This window comes from Electrophorus electricus, chromosome 23 (assembly GCF_013358815.1).
Source record: "Electrophorus electricus isolate fEleEle1 chromosome 23, fEleEle1.pri, whole genome shotgun sequence".
Lineage (NCBI taxonomy): Eukaryota > Metazoa > Chordata > Actinopteri > Gymnotiformes > Gymnotidae > Electrophorus > Electrophorus electricus.
In genome coordinates this window covers 1,557,501-1,577,500 of record NC_049557.1, presented here as the reverse complement: position 1 = coordinate 1,577,500, position 20,000 = coordinate 1,557,501, and the positions used below count along the sequence as shown (strand labels likewise).

The following is a 20,000-nucleotide window of genomic DNA, read 5'->3' as shown; positions in this document are numbered from 1 at the left end:
TCCATCAGGTTGGCATTGAACAAACACTGCAAATTGATGCAGAGGCTCGTCGAGCAGCTTTGGCGCGGAGGTGGGGCCCCTGGAGGCAACGCCTGGGCCTGTGTCCAGAGAGACTCCGCAGGCTGGCGGACAGGCCGGAGGGCAGCCGGCCCACGCCCCTCGGCTGAGTTATGGGGCTTGCACCCTCCCGCGCCTTCCCCTGGGCGTCACTGGCCTCAGAGCTGATTTACACGGCACGGGAACGGACGATTCAGGGTCCGCGTTGCTGTGGCGCCTAACTAGCCTCGAACGATTGCCTTGGTACACCGTGGGCCTGGATCACCGTTAGATAACACTCAGTGAGACGTTACTGACCACGTCGTCCTGACCGGAGTGCAGACCCTGGGTGTCAGGACTGCTCTCCACAGAGAGGCCTGCCTGCTATGTGTTGGTCTCTCATAAACCATGAGTAATGGAACATTTAAATCAAGGCGCAGGTTTGCTAGTCCACACATCCGTGGCCACGGTGGCAATACGTCTTTGTTCAACCGTATTGGAGGCTATTTTTCCTCTAGTTTTATATATATATCATTTTTTTTCCTGCCCCAAGTCTTCTGCTTCCAGAGGCCTAATCTTTGTTCTCACCTGGAGCTAATTATAGTCCGCCCTGACACACCTTCAGACAGCGCAGGCGATTTGTCTTCTGACACTTCTGAGGCCTGCACGAGAGCTGTGGAAAGGAACGATATCTCACGGTAAAATATGTATGACATCAAAAAAGCCTTAAAGGTTATTGCAAATTAATAATGAGTGGTGGGGATGGAGTCGTAAAAAATAGCCCACCCCGGGTGCCTGGCGCGTCTTAAATGTTTAATTGCGCACTACCCGATATAGAGATGAGCCGGACGGCGCGTCGTGGGGCGCAGGACCCGCACGCGCAAACACTTGCGTCTGTTGCTTGGTTGCATGGCTCCCGCCCACCCCAAAATACCCCCCCCCCCCTTTTTTTTTGAAAGCGCCGACTAGATGCAGACTACCGGTTGACATCTTGGTGTGTGGTGACGCTTCACTAAACATGGAGTCTGAACCCTCTGTAGGCTTACACACACAGGGAAGCTTTCTGCATCTGCCAACCAGACACACACCCCCCCTTCTCTGTTCATTTCTCCTTTTCTTCTCTCATCTCCGAAGAGACTGGAACTGTCGCCCCTGAACACTTCATGATAATGATGGAAGACACTGTACAAAATTGCCTTGTTTATGGCTGTAATGTTAGCTGTCTGTTCCGGTGTCACTCTCGCCGGAGACGGCCGATCGTGGCAGCCGGTCTGGAGTGAATTTGCTGAGCGACTACCTGGAAACATCAACAGTCATTAATTATGCAAAAAACCCCTCACGGCGGGAGTCGGCGGGCAGCACGCTACAGCCGCGCCGGCTCCTATTAGAGTCAGTGCGCTCTACAATGAGCCCCCGCTGCCTGTAGCCCTGCAAGGATTACACCAGCGCACACACAGACACACACACACACACACGCACGCACGTGCACACACAGCACATGCATGTTTTCAAACATGCGCGCGTGCACACATGCACACGTGCACGTACACACACAGCACAGGCACGTTTGCAAACATGTACACATGCGCGCACGCACGCGCGTGCCATCGTGCACGTTCATGCACACATACTCACACACACCCACACACACACTGCTTTATGCAGGTGTGCCAAGGCCCACACAGCCCTTTTGGCTACCCGCATGTGCACGTGCACTTTTCCTCTATCCCGCTGCTTCACACGCAGGCACACGCGCTGCGCCCCCACCCCTTCGAGCGGGGTTTATTAGGTTTGGGTGAGCCGTGGCCCCCGTGCTCGGCCGAGGACACAGGAAGTCACGGGCACTGTCTTTGTTCGGGCACCTTCATCAGTCAGAGGGGCGGGTTCCCCCCTCCCATTGCCACCTGCCAGCATCGCCGCTGCTACGGCAACACATTCTTTTGCCGGCCTCTGAGTGTCTGTGCGGCGCTGTTTTTTGGCCAAGATGTAAAGGAGGAGAGCATGACAGAGCTGACATGTAATATCTCACACGACGAGGCCCGGGGGGTGTGGGTGGGGGTCATAAGTGTTTCTCACTGAGGTACTTCTTCACGTCGGGGGAGGGGTGAAGCGCAGAAATACATCTACATTGGACACTGTATCCTACTCTCAGCCACTTCGAGCGGGTCACGGAGGGTTGTTTTTGTTTTTGATCTTGAATATCCGGTTTTGATCGGTTCGGCAGTACGGTGTGTTATTTTTCAGTGGCGCGTAGACCGCAGCTTCTGGTTTTAACTCGGCACCGCCGTGGGGAGCGCGCGCATACGTGCGCGCGCGCATGTGTCATCTGCGGTCTGGGAACCGCTCCTTCATCGGAGGTTTTTTCCCCCTCTGAGCGGATGCTCTGTTGGCGTGATGTCCCGTTACAGTGAAACAAAGGCTGCGCTGACACTGGTAATTAATTAGGCTATTACGCCTTCTGCAATGATAATTGCCGGGCTGGAAAGTCACCAGCTCTGCGAGGGAGAAGGGGAGAGGAGGCACACTGCGCCAGGTTCATCCATCACCAACCAGAGCCATCTCTCCCTCTCTCTTTCCCTCCCTCGCTTGACTGGCACGCCAACAGCTCTCGGAGAACGGATGAGGGCTCCGTAAGAGCTCCGCTTGTGCATTTTCACCGTGTCATCGTGAACAATTGCGTGGTATGGTGAAAAGGCTCGAGGGTGGGTCCGCATACCTGCACTTCTTTCACTCACAGGCTAGATGCGGATCACTCCCAATGGTGGTGTTAAGTTGTCACCCAGCCCTCTCCTTTCATCTCACACACACACACACACACACACACACACACATACACACACACACAAAATATTCTTGCCCCATGCCCCGCTAGCCAGTCCTTTTCAAATTTCCACCTCCTCTCTTCAAATTAGTCACATTACGTCTTCATCGCTCATCCGATCTAATTCACCCCCCCTACACGGTTCTCTCTCTCCCTCCCTCCCTCTCTCTCTCTCTCTCTCTCTCTCCCCCTTCATCTCCTATCACTTCCACAGCTAGGCGCTCTTTTGTTCAGACACGAGTTCCCTCTAAGGTCACTTAATGCTTCAAACGTCTGGGAGTGCTGTTCTGCTGAAGGAAAGCTTCTTGTCTTTTGAAGTACAAAGGCTTCAGATAAAGGCTCGGGATCTGCTCGCTCCCGTCTCGCGCCTGGGCCTTCCTCGCCACCCCCTATTCGCTCGCCGCGCCAGCCGGGAGGGCGTCCGGACGCAGGTTCAGGCAGAGGCTGGCGCGGGTCAGGCCCGGCCTCGGCGACAGTGGCGGTGGGAAAGGCTTTGATCCGGGTGTAATGCCCGACCACCAGGCTGACCTGCTTTGGATGTGTGGATGTACCTGGCTTTGCGGATTTTGTGTGTGTGTGTGTGTGTGTGTGTGTGTGTGTGTGTGTGTGTGTGTGTGTGTGTGTGTTTCTCTATTCATTATGCTGTTGAGGATGAGCTGGAGTTCTGGAAGATGCTGGAAACTTCACACATCAGACATACGTGACGGGCTTTGAACTTCCCAGCACATGCTACCAGTGAAAAGTTGGACACGCAAGTTCTTGGTTTATTTTGACATTATAGAAAAGCAGTGGTGGTATCAGAAGAATGAAATAACACATGTGCGTGAGTGTGTGTGCACCGGGTAGGCTTTCCCTGCCTCTCACCCCCTTCTTGGTGTCTCATATATATATATATATATATATATATATATTACACACACACACACTAGCTTTGATTATGGCACCCATTCGCTGTGGCATCGTTTCCACAAGCTTCTGCAATGTCACAACATTTATTTCTGTCCAGAGTTGCTTTAATTTTTCCCCCAAGATCTTGTATTGATGATGGGAGATTTGGACCACTGTGCAAAGTCTTCTCCAACACATCCCAAAGATTCTCAATGGGGTTCAGGTCTGGACTCTGTGGTGGCCAATCCATGTGTAAAAATGATGTCTCATGCTTCCTGAACCACTCTTTCACAATTTGAGCCCGATGAATCCTGGCATTGTCATCTTGGAATATGCCCGTGCCATCAGGGAAGAAAAAATCCATTGATGGAATAACCTGGTCGTTCAGTATATTCAGGTAACATTGCTGAACCTGGACCTGACCAACTGCAGCAACCCCAGATGATAGCACTTCCCCCACAGGCTTGTACGGCAGGCACTAGGCATGATGGGTGCATCACTTCAGCCGCCTCTCTTCTTACCCTGATGCACCCATCACTCTGGAACAGGGTAAATCTGGACTCATCAGACCACATGACCTTCTTCCATTGCTCCAGAGTCCAATCTTTATGCTCCCTAACAAATCGAAGCTGTTTTTGCCGGTTGCCAGTTGTCACTGACAAGTGGTTTTCTTAAGGCTACACAGCTGTTTAGTCCCAATCCCTTGAGTTCCCTTCGCATTGTGCGTGTGGAAATGCTCTTACTTTCACTATTAAACATATCCCTGAGTTCTACGGTTGTTTTTCTATGATTTGATTTCACCACATGTTTAAGTGATCGCCGATCACGATCATTCAAGATTTTTTTCTGACCACATTCCTTCCTAGAAGATGATGTTTCTCCATTGTCCTTCCACTTTTTAATAATGTGTTGGACAGTTCTTAAACCGATTTTAGTAGTTTCAGCAATCTCCATATATGATTTCTCTGCTTGATGCATGCCAATAATTTGACCCTTCTGAAACAGATTAACATCTTTTCCATGACCACAGGATGTGTCTTTCAACATGGTTGTTTAACAAATGAGAAGCTACTCACTGCATCAGTTAGGGTTAAATAACTTGTTGCCAGCTGAAACATAATCACCCATGCAGTAATTATCCAATGGGAGGCTCTTACCTATCTGCTTAGTTAATCCAGGTGGTGACCTTTTTTTTGGCCAGGCAGTGGATATATAACTCAGACACACACACAAACACAAGTCACTAAAACATACAATAATACAAGCCTGCAAATACTGCTCATATGGACCTTCCCTCTCTTACTGACTCTTACCGCGCACACACACACACACTGTATAAACACCCACAGAAATGTGTATTCTTGGGAAACACATCGAGTGTAGAGTGGGACTGCTGTGTGTGAGGCACAGGGTAGAATGAGCAGTCAGAGACCTGACACACATCAGTACTCACGTCAGTTCCAATCAGCAGCTTGTGTTTCACACGTGTGTGTGTGTGCGATTTGATTTTTTAAATTTTTTATTATATATGCAATGGTTTATGCTTAAGTTTGTTTGTAAGACAAATATAAATAGTGAAAGTTGATAACCTATAGATGAATCGATTTCCAAAACCCATACACAAAAAAGAAATGTATAGCTATATATTTTTTGGGGAAATCGATTCGTATATAGTTTATCAACTTTCAGTATTTATATTTCTTAGCCTCTGTTGTCGGGGCACGTGTGCGGTAGGTGGCCGTGGGGTTTAGCTGGTGTGGCCTCCTCCCTGCTTGGTCGTGCACTGTAAAGGAGTCTTATTTGCTTGAGAAGATCTGCACACGGCCTGCAGATAACGACACACACACGCGCGCGCGCACACGCACGGCAGGGTGACGGAGAGAGAAGCCGACGTGTGTGTGCGTTTGCGCGCGCGTGCGTGTGAGTGAAACAGAAGCTGCTGATTAGAACTGACGTGAGTACTGGATGCGTGTCAGGTCTCTGACTGCTCATTGTGCCCCGTGCCTCGCACACAGCTCTCCCACGGGACGTACGCGTGCGTCTGCGTGCGTCTGCGTGCGCAGTGCTCCACCTGCCACTCCTCCCACAGCTCTACTGGGACTTCTCCGACTGTCTGGGACTGTGAACCAGTGCTCGTCCACGATGCCCCACGCACCATCCCCGAACCCACGTTCACGCCCCTCGCCTGTACCTCCGTACGCCGTTGACACCAGCCGTGCATGCCTCGCGGGGGCGTTGGGCGTGTTAATAGACAAGTCCATCGCCATGGCTGCGCACATCGCAACAATAGCGTGCAGGGTGCATTGAGACATAGCTTAGCCATTCTAAATGTGTGTGAGCGCGCTGATACTCTTAAATAGGCTTTGGCTTTGACACACGACGACACCAAACTTGTCCTTCGCTCTAGTGCGTAATTAGCGCTCACTAAGACTCCCCTTCTGTCTTCGCTGAGTCCGAAGCCAAACTCCCCCACCAGACCCGTCATAACACACCTCCGTGTGAACACTGCAGCTAAAAACTGACGATTCACTATGATAATTGCATAATCACCAGTTGTGGTAATTATAATTGATGAGTGCATAATTGCTAATTGCTAGTCTTTATTGGCGCTTCTCTGTCTCTCGCTCTGCCCTGCTCTCTTTCTCTGGCTCTGCCTTTGTGACTGGCGTTCTCTCGTTCCCTCTCTCTCTCTCTCTCTCTCTCTCTCTCTCTCTCTCTCCCCCTCTGTCTCTCCATTGTGTTCTTTAATGCACTTTTTTTCCAGTCAAGATGCTGCCATCGATTTTTTTTGGTCTGAGCCATAGTTCTCTCTCTCTCTTGTTTCCTTTCTCTCTCTCCCCCCTCGTTCTCTCTCCCGACTTTTACACGCACACACTTACTCAGGCCGCCCCCGTTAAACAGAACCGCGTAAAGAACGGGTCTGGGTCTTCCGCGCCTTCCGTTGTCGCATGTTTGACTTTTCCACCAGTCACTGGGAGCCAGAGGCAGGGGCTGAGTGGGTCCTATCCAGAACACTAATGATTCTTTCTCACCCTTTTGAAATTTGGCGCCGGCAGAGGGAGCGAGCGTTTGAAGCCGGAATTTAGGCGCCCGCGTTTAACGGCGTCGCCGGCGCGTGGCAGACACGCACGCCCCACTCGCCCGCGTGCGTCCCAGGAAATTGCTGGCCGTATCCACTCTGGACGGATAAAAGCACTAAAACGGGGCCAGTGACATTTCCCTCTGACCTGCAGTTGGAGGTGCCTCTCTGTCCCTTTCAGCAGGGATTGTGGGAATGTCATCGCCTGCGCCGGCGTGAGGCCTGGCGCGGTGGCGTGTACGTTGTCGGTAATCTTGCCGGATCAGCGGAGCCGGGGCAGGCCCGTACGCTTCGAGAGCTCAGGTTAGGACCAGAGAGGCGAAGAGAAGCATCCCAGGCCTACAGGGCCTGCTGGAGATCTGAGAGGAGAAGATACACAGTGTGTGGTGTGTGCGTTTAATGATTGATGTCCTTGCTGCTGGGGTCCGACGGGTTAATGGTGTGATTGTGGAGGTTTTCTTTATGTTCTTTCTTGATGAAAGACTGTGAGAGGTGGGTGTCAGTCTAAAAACAGAGTAAGCATGTAACCACACACACGCGCGCAAACGCACGCAAGCACCATCTATCGACGTGCTGTTATTAGGAAGATGTTAATGAAGATGGGATGAATGATGGGTCATACCAAGTTCACCAACGCTCTGCCCTTAATATCTCCATCAAAGGCACCAGCTTACCTTTACCATAAACAGAGGGTTAGTAAACAGCCAACGTGTTTATCCAGATTTTTTGAGATTTATTACAAAAATATATTGAAATGTTTGAATATTAGAATTGCTGAGGTGAAAAAAACCCTGAATATTGGAAATGTGCAGAATATCACAAGTTTTGGCTCTGGCCTGTTCTGGGAAAAGGGAGCGTGAGAGACGTTGGAGCTAAACTTGAGACGAAACATGTCCGTGGCTCGTCGGACTCCGTTATGCCAGCTGCTGCACTTTAAAACCCGGGGGTTAATTAAACCGTTCAGAAAGCCGGAGCGTTAACGCAGAATCGCCCGTTAGTGTCTGCATCACACACGCGCACACACATACATATTTATGTTGTGCTCTGCGTGTGACGGCCTGTGTGCTGATGTAGCAACTAACAGTGATGTCCTGGAAAACGAAGAAAGGAGAGACAGAGAGAGAGAGAGAGTGTGAGCGAATGAGAGAGAGAGAGAGAGAGAGAGAGAGAGAGAAGCTATTGCTTTCAGACAGGGAAAGCAGGAGACTATTGTATCTGTATCGATTGGTGTAGTGCTTCTCTATTTTAACATGGACTCTATGAAGCAGTGAGCTGGAGTATTGGCAGGCTCTTATCTTTAAGATATTTTAGTGAACATGATGCTTGCGTTATGAACCTCCAGGGACAACAGCTCCTTACTGTAAATTCAAAACCTCCCATGCAGCTGCAAGCATTTCGAATGCCGTTCCACCCTTCATATTCCTTAAACCTTAATATTCATTATAAAATGATGGCTGAAATGAAATGAGAATTACCCTTTTTACATTGGTTGAGCTTAATATTAATTGCACCGTAACTAACATTTTTTTAGACAAATATACAAAATAAAATTATGACCCCCCCCCCCCAGTGGTTGTTCAAATATCAAATAGCCAAATGATGAAACAAGCTTTCGTTCTTAATACCACAAATCCATAAAATGGCAAAATGACCACGATACCATTCCTCCAGTGTGTTTGCTTGTTTGTTTTGTCCTGTCCGAGTGACACCCCTCTAATATGAGCCAGGACAGTGTGGACTGCCCCCCCCACCCCCGAGGCGGGCGAGGGCTCGTAGCCGAGCGGCCAGTGTGGGCGGGGGCCGTATTGTGTGGTCTGGGGCGCTCTCTCCCGCCCACGTATCCACAGGCACATGTGCCCTCTCCATGGGGCCAGGTGGCGGTCCATTCTGCTTGCCCGCGCTCCCCTAATGAACCCGTAATTGGTTTGAGGCCCCCGCAGAGCAGAGCCCGACGTTGGGAGTGAGGGCCCGCACCGACCTGCCTGTCCTCTGTCTTTGTGCAGCGAGGCTGCAGTTCTGTTTGCGCGCTGATTTCGTGCCGCGTTTTGGCCCCGCACGCACTCGGTCGACGTCTGACGCGCAGGGCCTACTCGCGCACGGGTAAACAAACACGGGCAGTGTTTTGTGTTCCTCTTGGTCAGCGAAGATGAGACCAGGTCGCGCATACGGGCCTTCATTCCACGTTGCTGCTGTAACCCTGCACTGACCGGTCACTCGGCTAGCTGCGGCTGGTGTGAATCTGGCGCGCATTTCCGGGCTGTACACCGCCAGCTTCCCCATTCAACACTGGTCGGTTTATAACGGTTAGGACCACTGCTGGCCAGATACTATTTGAGTGGCGGACTGATCTCAGTACAGCGACGATGCAGACGTGGTGGTGGGTTCTGCGTGTGCGGGAGTGCGTTAGGCTCGGTGGTGTCCCTGGAGACTTTTTACATGCGTCGATGCCACTTGTCTACCACCTTTGGCACCTCTGTGGTCAGAAACTGACCAACGGTGAAAATCAGGAGGACGGCACATGCAAAACTGCCATGGCAACCACCGGGCATTCTGCATTAATGAAGGGGCGGTGATTCATTGATATAATCATGAATACTGTGCATCATGTGTCCTCGTATTCCTGAAGAAGGGCAAAAAAGGGAGTGTGTGTCTTGTGTGTGTGTGTGTGCGTGCGCACGTGTGGGCGTGTGTGCGCGCACGCGTGTGTGAGTGTGTGCGTGCGCGCACGTTTGTGTGTGTCTGGGAGCCGCTGAGTGACCCCGTCTCTGTGTTGTAGGTGGTTGCTCTGAGCCAGCGCAGCAGGGAAGCCGAGACTGCATTTCTGGGAGTTTACAAACAGCTGATTGAAGCCCCAGGTGAGCCACACACCTACGCACAGACACACACACCTCACACGCACACCTGCGCACGCACACACATGCACGCGGGCGAACGCCAGCTTTCCCCCAGATGTGCATCGGACCTGCCGCGTTTCCAGGAAAAGGAAGTCCAGGAGCACGTCCCGCATCACACCAAACGTCCTCTCGGTGACCGGCAGTCCAGGGACCCAGTTATGCAGAACAGGTGGTTTACAGAATAACGCGTGGATGTGCACGTGCAGATTGACGGGTAGCCAGGCTTGGCGCCGGAGTCCGCGGGCCCGGCACGGCCTGCGGGGTTCACGGCCCGAGACCGGATGACTGCGGTGGACTAATTAAAACCCGACTGGGGGGATGTAGAGATCTCCACCCGACGTGCCCGCTGGGGATATAGCATGTGAAAGAGGACGGGTGGAGGTGGGGATGGGAGAGGGCCTCGGGCCCAGGATGCCGAGCCAAAGTTCTGTCCAGCGAGGGGTGCGATCTCATCCACGCCGACCCCTGACAGAACCTGCCATCTGCAGACCAAGCCCACTGTCCACCACAGCCTATTTATCAGTGCCTTTCTGCAGCTACGCACAAGGTCACACACACACACACACACACACACACATACACACACAGTGACTTGGCTTTGGTCCTCTCACCATTGTGCTTCCTCTAAACCATTTATGTCCGCTTAAGCATGTGCGGATTTGCGCCCCCCCCCCCCCCCCCCACCAGACGCACGTGCACATACACACACACACACACACGCACACGCCAACATACAACCAACCTCATGTGTTGTTAATTCCCCGACAGACCCAATTCTTCTTCACACGACGGGCACAGCCATTCCTGCTCCCAGGCCTTCTCGCCCTTCCTCTCGCATATCTCACCCGAGAGGCTCCTCTGCCTCAGCCCCGCCCACGCGTCGCCACGGGGACTCGCTCCACGGCCCCTCCTGAAAAGCAGCTTAGGGCGTGGCGGCCGGTCCCCGCCACCCACGCGCCGGCCCACGTGTTGAAGAAGGAGCCGTGGCCCTCGTCTGTTTATCTACAATGAGCAGGGTTTTTCTTCTCTTCCTGGAAGGGTGTGTGTGTGTGTGTGTGTGTGTGTGTGTGTGTGTGTGTGTGGGGGGCTGTAAGTGCTGATTCTTTCTTTGCTCTCTCCGCGCTAATCCTCCCTCCCCTCGTCCCACGGCTGATGTCGACAGAAATCTGCCACTCTGTGATGTCTCCCTGTTTTCATCTCTTTTTCTTCTTCCGTCAGCAATTATTCCAACCCCGATCGCTCAGTCGAGTATAATTACCAAATACAACTGTGAACCAGATGTACTGAACGCCACGCCGTGTGCGGCGGCGTGCGGGCGGCCGCGGGCGCGCGGGCGGGTAGGTTCGTCACGAGACGACACATTAGGGAAGGAACTCGCAGGCACAACAGTAGCCTGTGTGGAAGGGAAACATGAAAAGACACTTATTTCAAGGGAGTGAAAAGCTAAAGGCGTCAAAACCCCCCACTCCTCCCTGACTGAACCGTTGACGTCTGTCCGTAAGTCCTCGCAAAGATAGGCCCCTCTACTCGCGCGCACTCCACGTCGCGACCCGCAGCCTTTAGGGCTTTATTGTGGAGCGTTTTTGTTATGTGTTGGAGATAAGGGCGTTCCAGCTCACTTACAGCCCTCCTGCTACACGCCTACCTCCTCTTCCTGTCCCGGGGGCCGCCCGTCCCGGGGGGGGATGGGGGGGGGGTGTCGTCTCCGTCTAGGCCACGCCCCCTCGGTCATGTCTGCTAGCTCCTTCCCAGCCACTGTGCCCCGAGGCCATGCGGCTGCCTATCCGCTCCCGGATGCCTCCCGTCAGCCTCCTCGACGCCGACGAATCGGAAGCTCCCGAGGAAGCAACCCTCCTCCACGACCCCCCCCCCCCCTGCGCCTCTTCCTCCCTTAGTGTCAGAGAGGCAGAGAGAGAGAGCGAGGCACAGATAGAAGCAGGCTGTCATTCAAAGCTGTGTAGCAGAGGGCGTCTTTTGGTGCCGCTTCACCTGGAGAGGACCGTCGGGGCCGTTGCCGGGGGCATAGCCGCGAGACAGGCGCTGCAGTTGTTGGTGACGCCTCTCCCCGTGTTTTTATGCATGCCTGCCCCCGTGAGACTCTCTCTCTCTCTCTCTCTCTCTCTCTCTCTCCTCTTCTCTTCTCATTCCCCGTGGCTCTCTGTTGCACCTTTCAAGTCAGGCAAGAGTTTAGACTCCACACAGGAGCGCAGACTGCACGGCACAGACAGGAGCAGCCAGGCCAAGTTTTGGAGGAGAGATCCACTTTGAGCTGAGTTCAGCTGCCTGGCGGAGGCTGGCGCTCACCACCGAGGCCTGTGTTACACTGCTGCCTAGTGGCGGCCGGCGGTACTGCCGCCAACTTCGGCAGCTGAGATGGCCCCCCAAAATTTGAGGTCGCTCTCCGTCTCAGTTATCGTCGGGTCGAGTCAGGGCGGCTGACTGAGCCACCACGTGTTAGCCGAATTCTGGGATTAACTCGGAGAGAGGGATCTTCTCAGGTTGACGCCTCCGTATGTCTCGCCTTAATTGCAAAACCAAGCAGAGATAGCCAAACACATGAAAACACACGGCCATTTCATTTAACCCTCACCTCAGTCTGTCTTTGCGTCTGGGCGGCAGCTTTAGGGTGGGGCCTGCTCACGGCCACGCCTTTCACCAGCGCCTTGGGCTTCTACGTTATTTAGGCAGGGGGGCCTTGACGTTTGCCGTCTGGCTTCGTCTGAGGATATTTCGTCGCAGAGCAACGTGTGCATTGTCACGTGTTATTGCGTGCGTTGGTGCGCGTGGGTGTGGCGTGTACGTGACGGTGGGCGGGGCTGTGTTTGCCTTGTGGCTCTGGCGCGTGAATGGAGAACGAGGTATCTTTGGACGCGTGGAGATGATGTGCTTGTAGAAGGGCAGTAATAAACAAAAGGCCCAGGAGATATTTGAGCTGCTTAATAATGCATTATGTTCATAAAAGAGGCGGGCCAGCCAATGGATCCCTGCGGAGGGAGAAACCCCACAGGGTCCGTATAGGAGTGTGTGTGTGTGTGTGTGTGTGTGTGTGTGCGCACGGTAAGAGTCAGTAAGAGAGGGAAGGTCCATATGAGCAGTATTTGCAGGCTTGTATTATTGTACGTTTTAGTGATTTGTGTTTGTGTGTGTGTCTGATTTTCGGACCTTTACGGACAGAATGTCTCAAACCCCCACCCCCTACCCCTCCGGAGTGACATGTGTGGTGATATCATTAATGACCCGGCCTAAGGGCCCCTGTTATCATGACCTCTAGGACGTGCGGAGCCTCATCTCAGCCACGGCCTTCGTCTAAACGTTCTGAACAGGGTTCAAAAGATCTTTTTTTATTTTCTTCATCCTTTTGTGAGCGGGTGTGCGTCTATAGTCACGGCCCACGCGGCCGTGACAGTCTCTTTCAAGACTGTTTCACAGGTGATGCTTATTGATGTAAGCCAGACTCTGTCCTTCAGACTGGTGCGCTAACAAAGGCCTTTCTGGGGAAGTTAGTCTTCCCGCGCACGCCGCGGCAGACGCAGACGCCACGCTCGCGCGCGCGCCCTCTCTGCTTCTGCATCAAGGTGACGGCAGCGGCGCTTTAACGCACTCGCAGAATATCAAGTGCGCGGAGTGACGGCACTCTAAATCGAACGGAACAAAGGAATTAGGCACTTCGTTCGTTTCCCAGCGAACGTTTAAGATGTCACCGTTTTGTTCCGGGCGGTGTTTACGGTGATGGAATTTTCGTAGGAGCTGGAGTGTTTGGTCGGGTCCGGACGCATGCTGTGCTGTCCGTCGCTGGCCGTGGCCGACAGCAGAACCGCCCGGAACCGTATGGGTTTGAATCCCAGCCGGGTCAGCCGGGTTTGAGTCCCAGGCGGGGACCCGTAGTGGACACTGGCAGACAAATGTGAGACAGATTCTATCTAAATTTTTTCGAAGAAGGACCTTGCAGGTGTGCGTGCCGGACGAAGAGAGGAAAAGTCAGAACTCCAGGGTTCGGGACGGTTTAGACGCTACGGCAAAACGCTACGTCAGAGTGTTTTTACATACATTCCTACTCCTGCCCTCTACAACTTTTATGAAAATAAATCAACTTTGACGGGATTCAAAGAGTTCTTTCGTTTGAAACATTTGCTCCCCCCATTCCTTTGCACGCAGAAGTGTCATTCAAATGCCCCGTCCTCGTGGAGCTCCTAAAGAAAACCGAGGCTCTGACCTCCGAACCTTTCCCAGGTTCCGGCGCGTGCGGCTCCTCGATAGCCACTCGTCGCTTAAAAATAAATAAATAAATAAATAAATAAATCGGGGAGAAGGCAGCGGTTTTGAAGTGTGTGTGAGAGTAAGGAGAAAAGAAAAGAGGCCCTTGGAGCACAGCCTTGTAAATTAATTTGTTCGTGTTGTACGATGGGTGCACAGCTGGCCTCATTAGCATGTGCACAACAAATAATTATAGCGGGGGCTTCTCTCTCCCGTCTTCTAGCCAGCGCTGGGCTAATGGGCTTGCTGGGTTAATTATGTCAGAGCGTAATTACCGAGGGCCCTAAGAGACGCCGCGCTAACCCCCCGCCCCCGCGCGCCGCGTCCGTGCCCGGCTAATGACAGCGTAGCGCTGACAGGACCGAGACAGACCGCACCGACACACCTGCTCTCGTCGGCGCGGTAGGGCCGCCCCGTGCCGGGCCCCGGACCTCTGCCACCCCGCGTCCCGCGTGAGGGGGGCGCGGAGCACGGAGACGTCCGTTATCGGAGCAGAGGAGAAGGCCCCCGGCGCGATCCGTGCGGAGGAGGCGCCGTGGGCGAGGGAGCAGGCCATCGGGTCGTGAAGAGCGCGCACTTTGGCGCTCTTGAGCACAAAAGGCCTCTTACCGGAGGTGGCGGTGCTGGTATCTAGGCAACGTCTGCGTGTCTGGACAAAAAAGACCCACATCTTCTTCACTTTACGCTTCCTCCGCGTGTTTGTATAGCTCGTGCCCCGGCGCACTGCGTTCAACTGCAAGTGTCTGGGCTTCTAAGACAGAGTTCGCACGCATAAAGACGGCGGAGACCGCTGACGGGCGACTGGAAATTAGCCCGCGGGCTAACGGACCTCTCCGTGCATGTGAACATCCTCCGTCTCTCTCTCTCTCTCTCTCTCTCTCTCTCTCGGCTTTTTTTTTCTTTTTCGTTCTATGATTTATCACTCTCCGTGAGGACCCCGTGTTGTTATTAGTTACTAAGACCCCCGGGGGCATGCATCTAATCAAGAGTAACGAAGTTATGGGGCTGATTTAAAAATGGACAGCCCACTTACATGGACAATAAAAGGACAAACTCATTAAAGGTAATCGCTGGTCTGCCGTGTCCTACTTGGGAGCGCAGGGACAGGCCTGGTGGAGACACTCTCACTAAGAAGTCATTAGTGGGCGTAATTAAGCCGCCGAATGATTGGACGTGATAGAAAAGGGTTGACGCGCCCTAATAGTTTGTGTAATCAACTTTAAATAAACTTCAGTGGGGCCAAGTGGTATTGACACTTGGTGCCGTGCGACCGCGGGACTCTTGAAAACCGTAACGGACGTTCATGGGATGTTTTGTTTCAGCCTCTGTTTATCAAGCGTTCAGGAAAGGGCCACGGGCTGGAAGGTACTGCTGGGTGACAGGAAGTGGGAACGCCAGCACCGCTGTGTGGTGTGATTAAGGCAGAGGTTGGCGAGCACCTCCGTGTGATCCGAGTTAGAGCAACCTGTGTGTGTGAACTGCTGCTCGCCATAGAAACTTGATTTCCAGCTTAGAGGAAGGTTTCTTGACACAGTTCTTAAACGATGAGAAGATAACACACGGTGTGTATGTTGCTCCGGACCATCTTGGCCGTGATCGTTGGCCGCTGGCTGACCCCAAACCCAGCTGATACGGAAATATCCCATAATATTCATACGGGACAAGATCTGCTGGCTCTTTTCTTGCGAGGTGCTCCGAGACTGCACAATCGTGTTAGCTGGGCGTGCGCTCACCTCTGAGGCTCACCTTCACCTGGTCTGCCATTACGGGCGGTTTCTGCTCGCGAGGATTCCAGGCGCGCAGGGGAGAGCAGCTCCGTTTTTGCATCTCCTCCTTTGTGTAAGAGGAGTCCCGCTGCTCGTAAGCGCAGCGTCCCAGGTGACTGACGCAACCTCTGCCGCGCTGCTGTAATGGTGTACGCTCGCGCTCGTGCGGTGCCTTGTGTCTGTTTCAAGGCCCGTACTGATGGGACCCTCCGCGCGTCCAGGACGGCGTCTACGGCAGGGAGACCAGTACGGGGTGGGTGGGGTGGGGGGGGGCATTTGGTCCGGACAGCCCGCCCGCGGACGAAACGGCAGACGAAAGCAGAGCGATGCTGCACGCTCCGTCTAAACTCAAAAACGTACACGCACACACACACACGCACACACACACACACACACACACACACACCCCTTCTTTTGCCAAGTCTGCTCCCCTGAGCCCGCCTCTTCCCTGCGCTTTGGTACTGGAAGACTGCAAGTCACCTCCTTTACTAACTTCACAGACAGGTGCACAACAGGAGCGCCATTCCTCCCAGCACGGCGCAGGGCCGTCTCAAACCCCCCCCCCCCCCTCCCACCCCTCTCTTCTTTAACATTTTTTTTTTTTGCAGGAGTGAAGAGAAGGAAGATTAAAAACAGCTCTGTGATGTGGAGAGCTCAGCCTCCCCCCGAGGATTCCTGGCATAATAATTTAAATGATCAAATGTTCCAGAGGAGACTTGTTAGTGTGAAACAGCCTCCTGGTTGGCCCCTGGGGTCTCCCACCGAGCCGCATGCATTGCAAAACAGCTCCTCTGTTGTGCTAAAGAATCTCAGTCCTTTTCTTTCATTCCCTTCCTTTCTTAACACTACTTCTTTTTCAGTACTTCTGCTTCTTCCCTTTCGCGTTTGTGTGTGTGTGTGTGTGTGTGTGTGTGTCACGTTGGATTTGTCTAGATAAGTATTTGGGAGCAGCGCGAGGAGCTCGGGGGTCGGCAGTCGCTAATGGAAGCGCCTTTTGCGTGGAGAATTTTCTAATTTTAGGTTCGGTTAAGTTCGCCTTCGAATCGTCGGAGCATCTGAAATGAAACTTAACCAATTTCACATATGAGTGAAAAGGCTCGTGAGTTCAGTGTTAACAAACATCCGTACCTGCTCTCTCTCTCTCTCTCTCTCTCTCTCTCTCTCTCTCTCTCTCTCTCTCCCCCCCCCCCCCCCGCCCTGCCAGACCCAGCTCCGGTGCTGGAGGAGCACCTGGCTGAGCTGCAGAGGTCGCCCCCGGACGGAGAGGCCCCGGTCAGGGAGGTCTCGGGCCGCTGGAGGAAACGCCCGGAGTGCCTTAACGACGCCGGTCAGCCCCCCCGCCGCACGACGCGCTCCAGACATGCCGGAGCAAAGTGCTTTTTGACGCCGCAGGGTCCGGACGCAGAGCCCCGGCCAGCGCTCACAACCTTCGTTTGTTCACGACGCGCAGACGTGTATTTCAGACGTGTTTCTGTGGAGGTTGTAAGCTTCCTCTACAAAGATTTGTGTTCCGAGTTGTTCAGAGCGTGGCATTGCGTGTTGAGGGGTTGTTACGTTTGAAGACGCGCTGACAAAACTGCAGATCTGTTGTTGGTCTGATCTGCGTTGATAAAAATCAGCGTTCATTAATCAGCAAGCCAGATTGCGGATAACGTTACGTGCCTGCGTTTCAGTAACCAATCGGCATTTCACAAAACCGTCGCTCATCTTAGCGCTCGTGAGTTCCACGTTCCGGCGCGCCTGGCAAAACATTTTCTGTAAGACAGATCATTTCTATGCGTGTTTGAACCGCAAAACGAGTCGCAAGGCAGCGAAAGCTTTCTGAGCGACCCGTCTGTCTTTTTGTAAGAGGGCGAAAGCTCTTAAAAAAGACCCGGCCAGCAAGTCAGCGGTGGTCTCTCCCACAGAAGGCCCGGAGGAGGGCCCACCCACACTCCAAAGGGTGGCGTCAGCGGAGCGGCGGGCCCATATGATGACCCCAAACAGCACACAGGGCCTCCCAGACGGTGACTCCCCCCTCCACAACCACCAGGGCCTGCAGGAAAGGTGCATGACCTCAGAAAAAAACACACAACAAACACGCAACCTCGAGAACAGGAAGCAGTGTTAAGCACCTGCTGTCCAGCTTATTAGGGAGTAAGGTGTGAATGGAAAAAACAGGCATTTAGGAGAAGAGGTTTTTTCTGTAAATGTGAAAGTCAAGACTAGGTTAAAAACCATCCAGCCAATCACAGAACAGAACCCTTAATTAATCGATTTAATTAGCTGCTAAAAGTGCAAGACGCGATCTGTTACGTGTGCGGCAAAACGGAGAAAGAGCGAGGAGAAATGTGAAGAGTTTTAAGTCAGGCGGAGGGCGTGACCTCGCGGCCGATGTGAGGGGGTTACGCAGCCGTGACTGTGGGGCTCAGCCGGTTTTCTTTTTCTCCTGGCAGGGAAGCAGGTGACCCGGACACGAGCCTCTCTGTCAAACTGGCCCATGCGGAGGACAAGATCAAAGCGCTCCAGTCATGTTAGTGCCGCTTTAAATCGCAGACAACTTGGGTGGCATGTTAGGTCAAAGGTCACGGGTTAACTGATCTGTGTGTGTGTGTGTGTGTGTGTGTGTGTGTGTGTTACAGCACTGAGCGATGCCCAGGCTGAGCTTCAGGAGCTGAAGTGTAAATATAAGAAGGAAATGGATTCCAAGTAAGCCCTAACTAACCGGGTCTGGACCTTACCAGTGTCAGTAATGCCTGCTGTATTTAGGCGTGTGATTTTGGTGGGTTGGGAGTTTTCTTCTTCGTCCGTCGGTTGTCTTTTTTTTTTTTTTGGTTAGCGTGTTTACGTAATCTCTCTGTCTGCCCAAATCGCGCAGCCCTGTTATGCTCCGGTCACCAGCTGCAACTTTTTGTACTGCCTACGGAGCCGAAGCTCTGGTCTAGTTCTGACGGGTTGCTCCGTTCTCCGTCGTCGCATCCGGGCAATAACATTTCCACCTCGCGCCTCCTACAGAGCCGGAATTCGTACGCAGGGGCCGGCGATGCGCGCCAAGCGGCTGCCCTGTCGAGCCCCCGCTGCGTCGGGCCCAGCTGAGAGACGCTCAACTAATGGATTCTCTCCCGCGCCTAATCTGTGCGACGGCAGAGACGAAACTTTCCAGACAACACGCGCACGCGAGTTGAAGACATGCCAACCGTCTTTCCGCGGTTCTCGCCGCGAGTGTGCGAGGACTTTAGGAGTTGAGGCGCCCCGCCTGCTCTTGCGCACGCAGACACACGCGCACGCTAGTGAATTTTTCTCCAAGCCCGGCCCGACGCACCTCAGAATTTGTTAGCGCCGGCGGGCGTGGAGAAAAGCCACACTTCAGCGTGGCATGGAGGGTTTAAAGGTAGCATGGCGCCTTCAGCGGAGAATATCGCCCAGATTTTGCTCTTAAGCGAATGTACTCTTAATTGAGAGGGGGATCTTTGTTTAAAGGAACCTCGGAGATTCGCGTATTTAATCAATCTTTCAGCCTTCCTCATTATCCCGCCTCTCCACCTTTTGAAAATCAACTCCCTGATGACTGAGAGGAAACTGTTGAACTTCAAACAAACCTTATGAATAATCTGCCCGAGACGCTATTCAAATGAGACGCGCTCTGATTGTTGGGAGCGTGTAGGCATGTCGAGATGTGATGCAGAGTAACGCGCACCGTGGATGTGACTCACGGGGCGTTAAAGACCCGGGGAGTGGGGAACCTTGCCCAGTCGCGCTCCGCCTCGCTCCGGCCGCTTTCTGGGGCTTTCGGCCTCGGGAATTCGCCGGCACGCTCCACTCTCCGCCTCGCCGACGGCTGAAAAGGAGCTTTTCAAGGGTGGCTGCGCGACCTCGGCTTCGCCGTTCGTACGGCAACGCGCGGCCTGATACCACAAGGAGGCTTTTTTTCCCCGCCACTGCGCATTTGGCTGACGTGGGCCGTGTGCGTTCTCTGTGTCTTCCAGGGCGGAGGAGGTAGGCGTGCTCAGGACCAACCTGGAGACGGCCAACCAGGTGAGAGTGGGACCCCTCCCCACGCCGACGCTGATTGAGGATCCTGTCTTCGTTAAGATAATCACCTTTTGTAATCAAGCCCCGGGCCTAATAAGACACCCCCGCGGCCCCTCTTCCTCTAGCACCTCCTCCCCTCCCTCTCGGGGCCCCGTGATTAGCCGGTCGCCTCTCCCACAGTGCGGCGCGGGGAGGCTGTTGCTTGCCTCGTCGGTCTGATTGCTTCCTTTAGTTTTAACCCACCGCCGCTT

General features: G+C 53.4%; 1 protein-coding gene across 1 annotated transcript in view; it reads left to right on the top strand.

The window, feature by feature from the left end:
• The window catches only part of cux2b (cut-like homeobox 2b), an 89,754-nt gene that overhangs the window by 54,975 nt on the left and 14,779 nt on the right, over positions 1-20,000 (top strand). The window contains exons 4-9 of the mRNA XM_035522232.1: positions 9,601-9,679; positions 16,943-17,065; positions 17,646-17,784; positions 18,174-18,250; positions 18,360-18,426; positions 19,704-19,752. Coding sequence (XP_035378125.1) covers positions 9,601-9,679; positions 16,943-17,065; positions 17,646-17,784; positions 18,174-18,250; positions 18,360-18,426; positions 19,704-19,752 — 534 coding nt within the window. The remainder of the gene's footprint in view (positions 1-9,600; positions 9,680-16,942; positions 17,066-17,645; positions 17,785-18,173; positions 18,251-18,359; positions 18,427-19,703; positions 19,753-20,000) is intronic.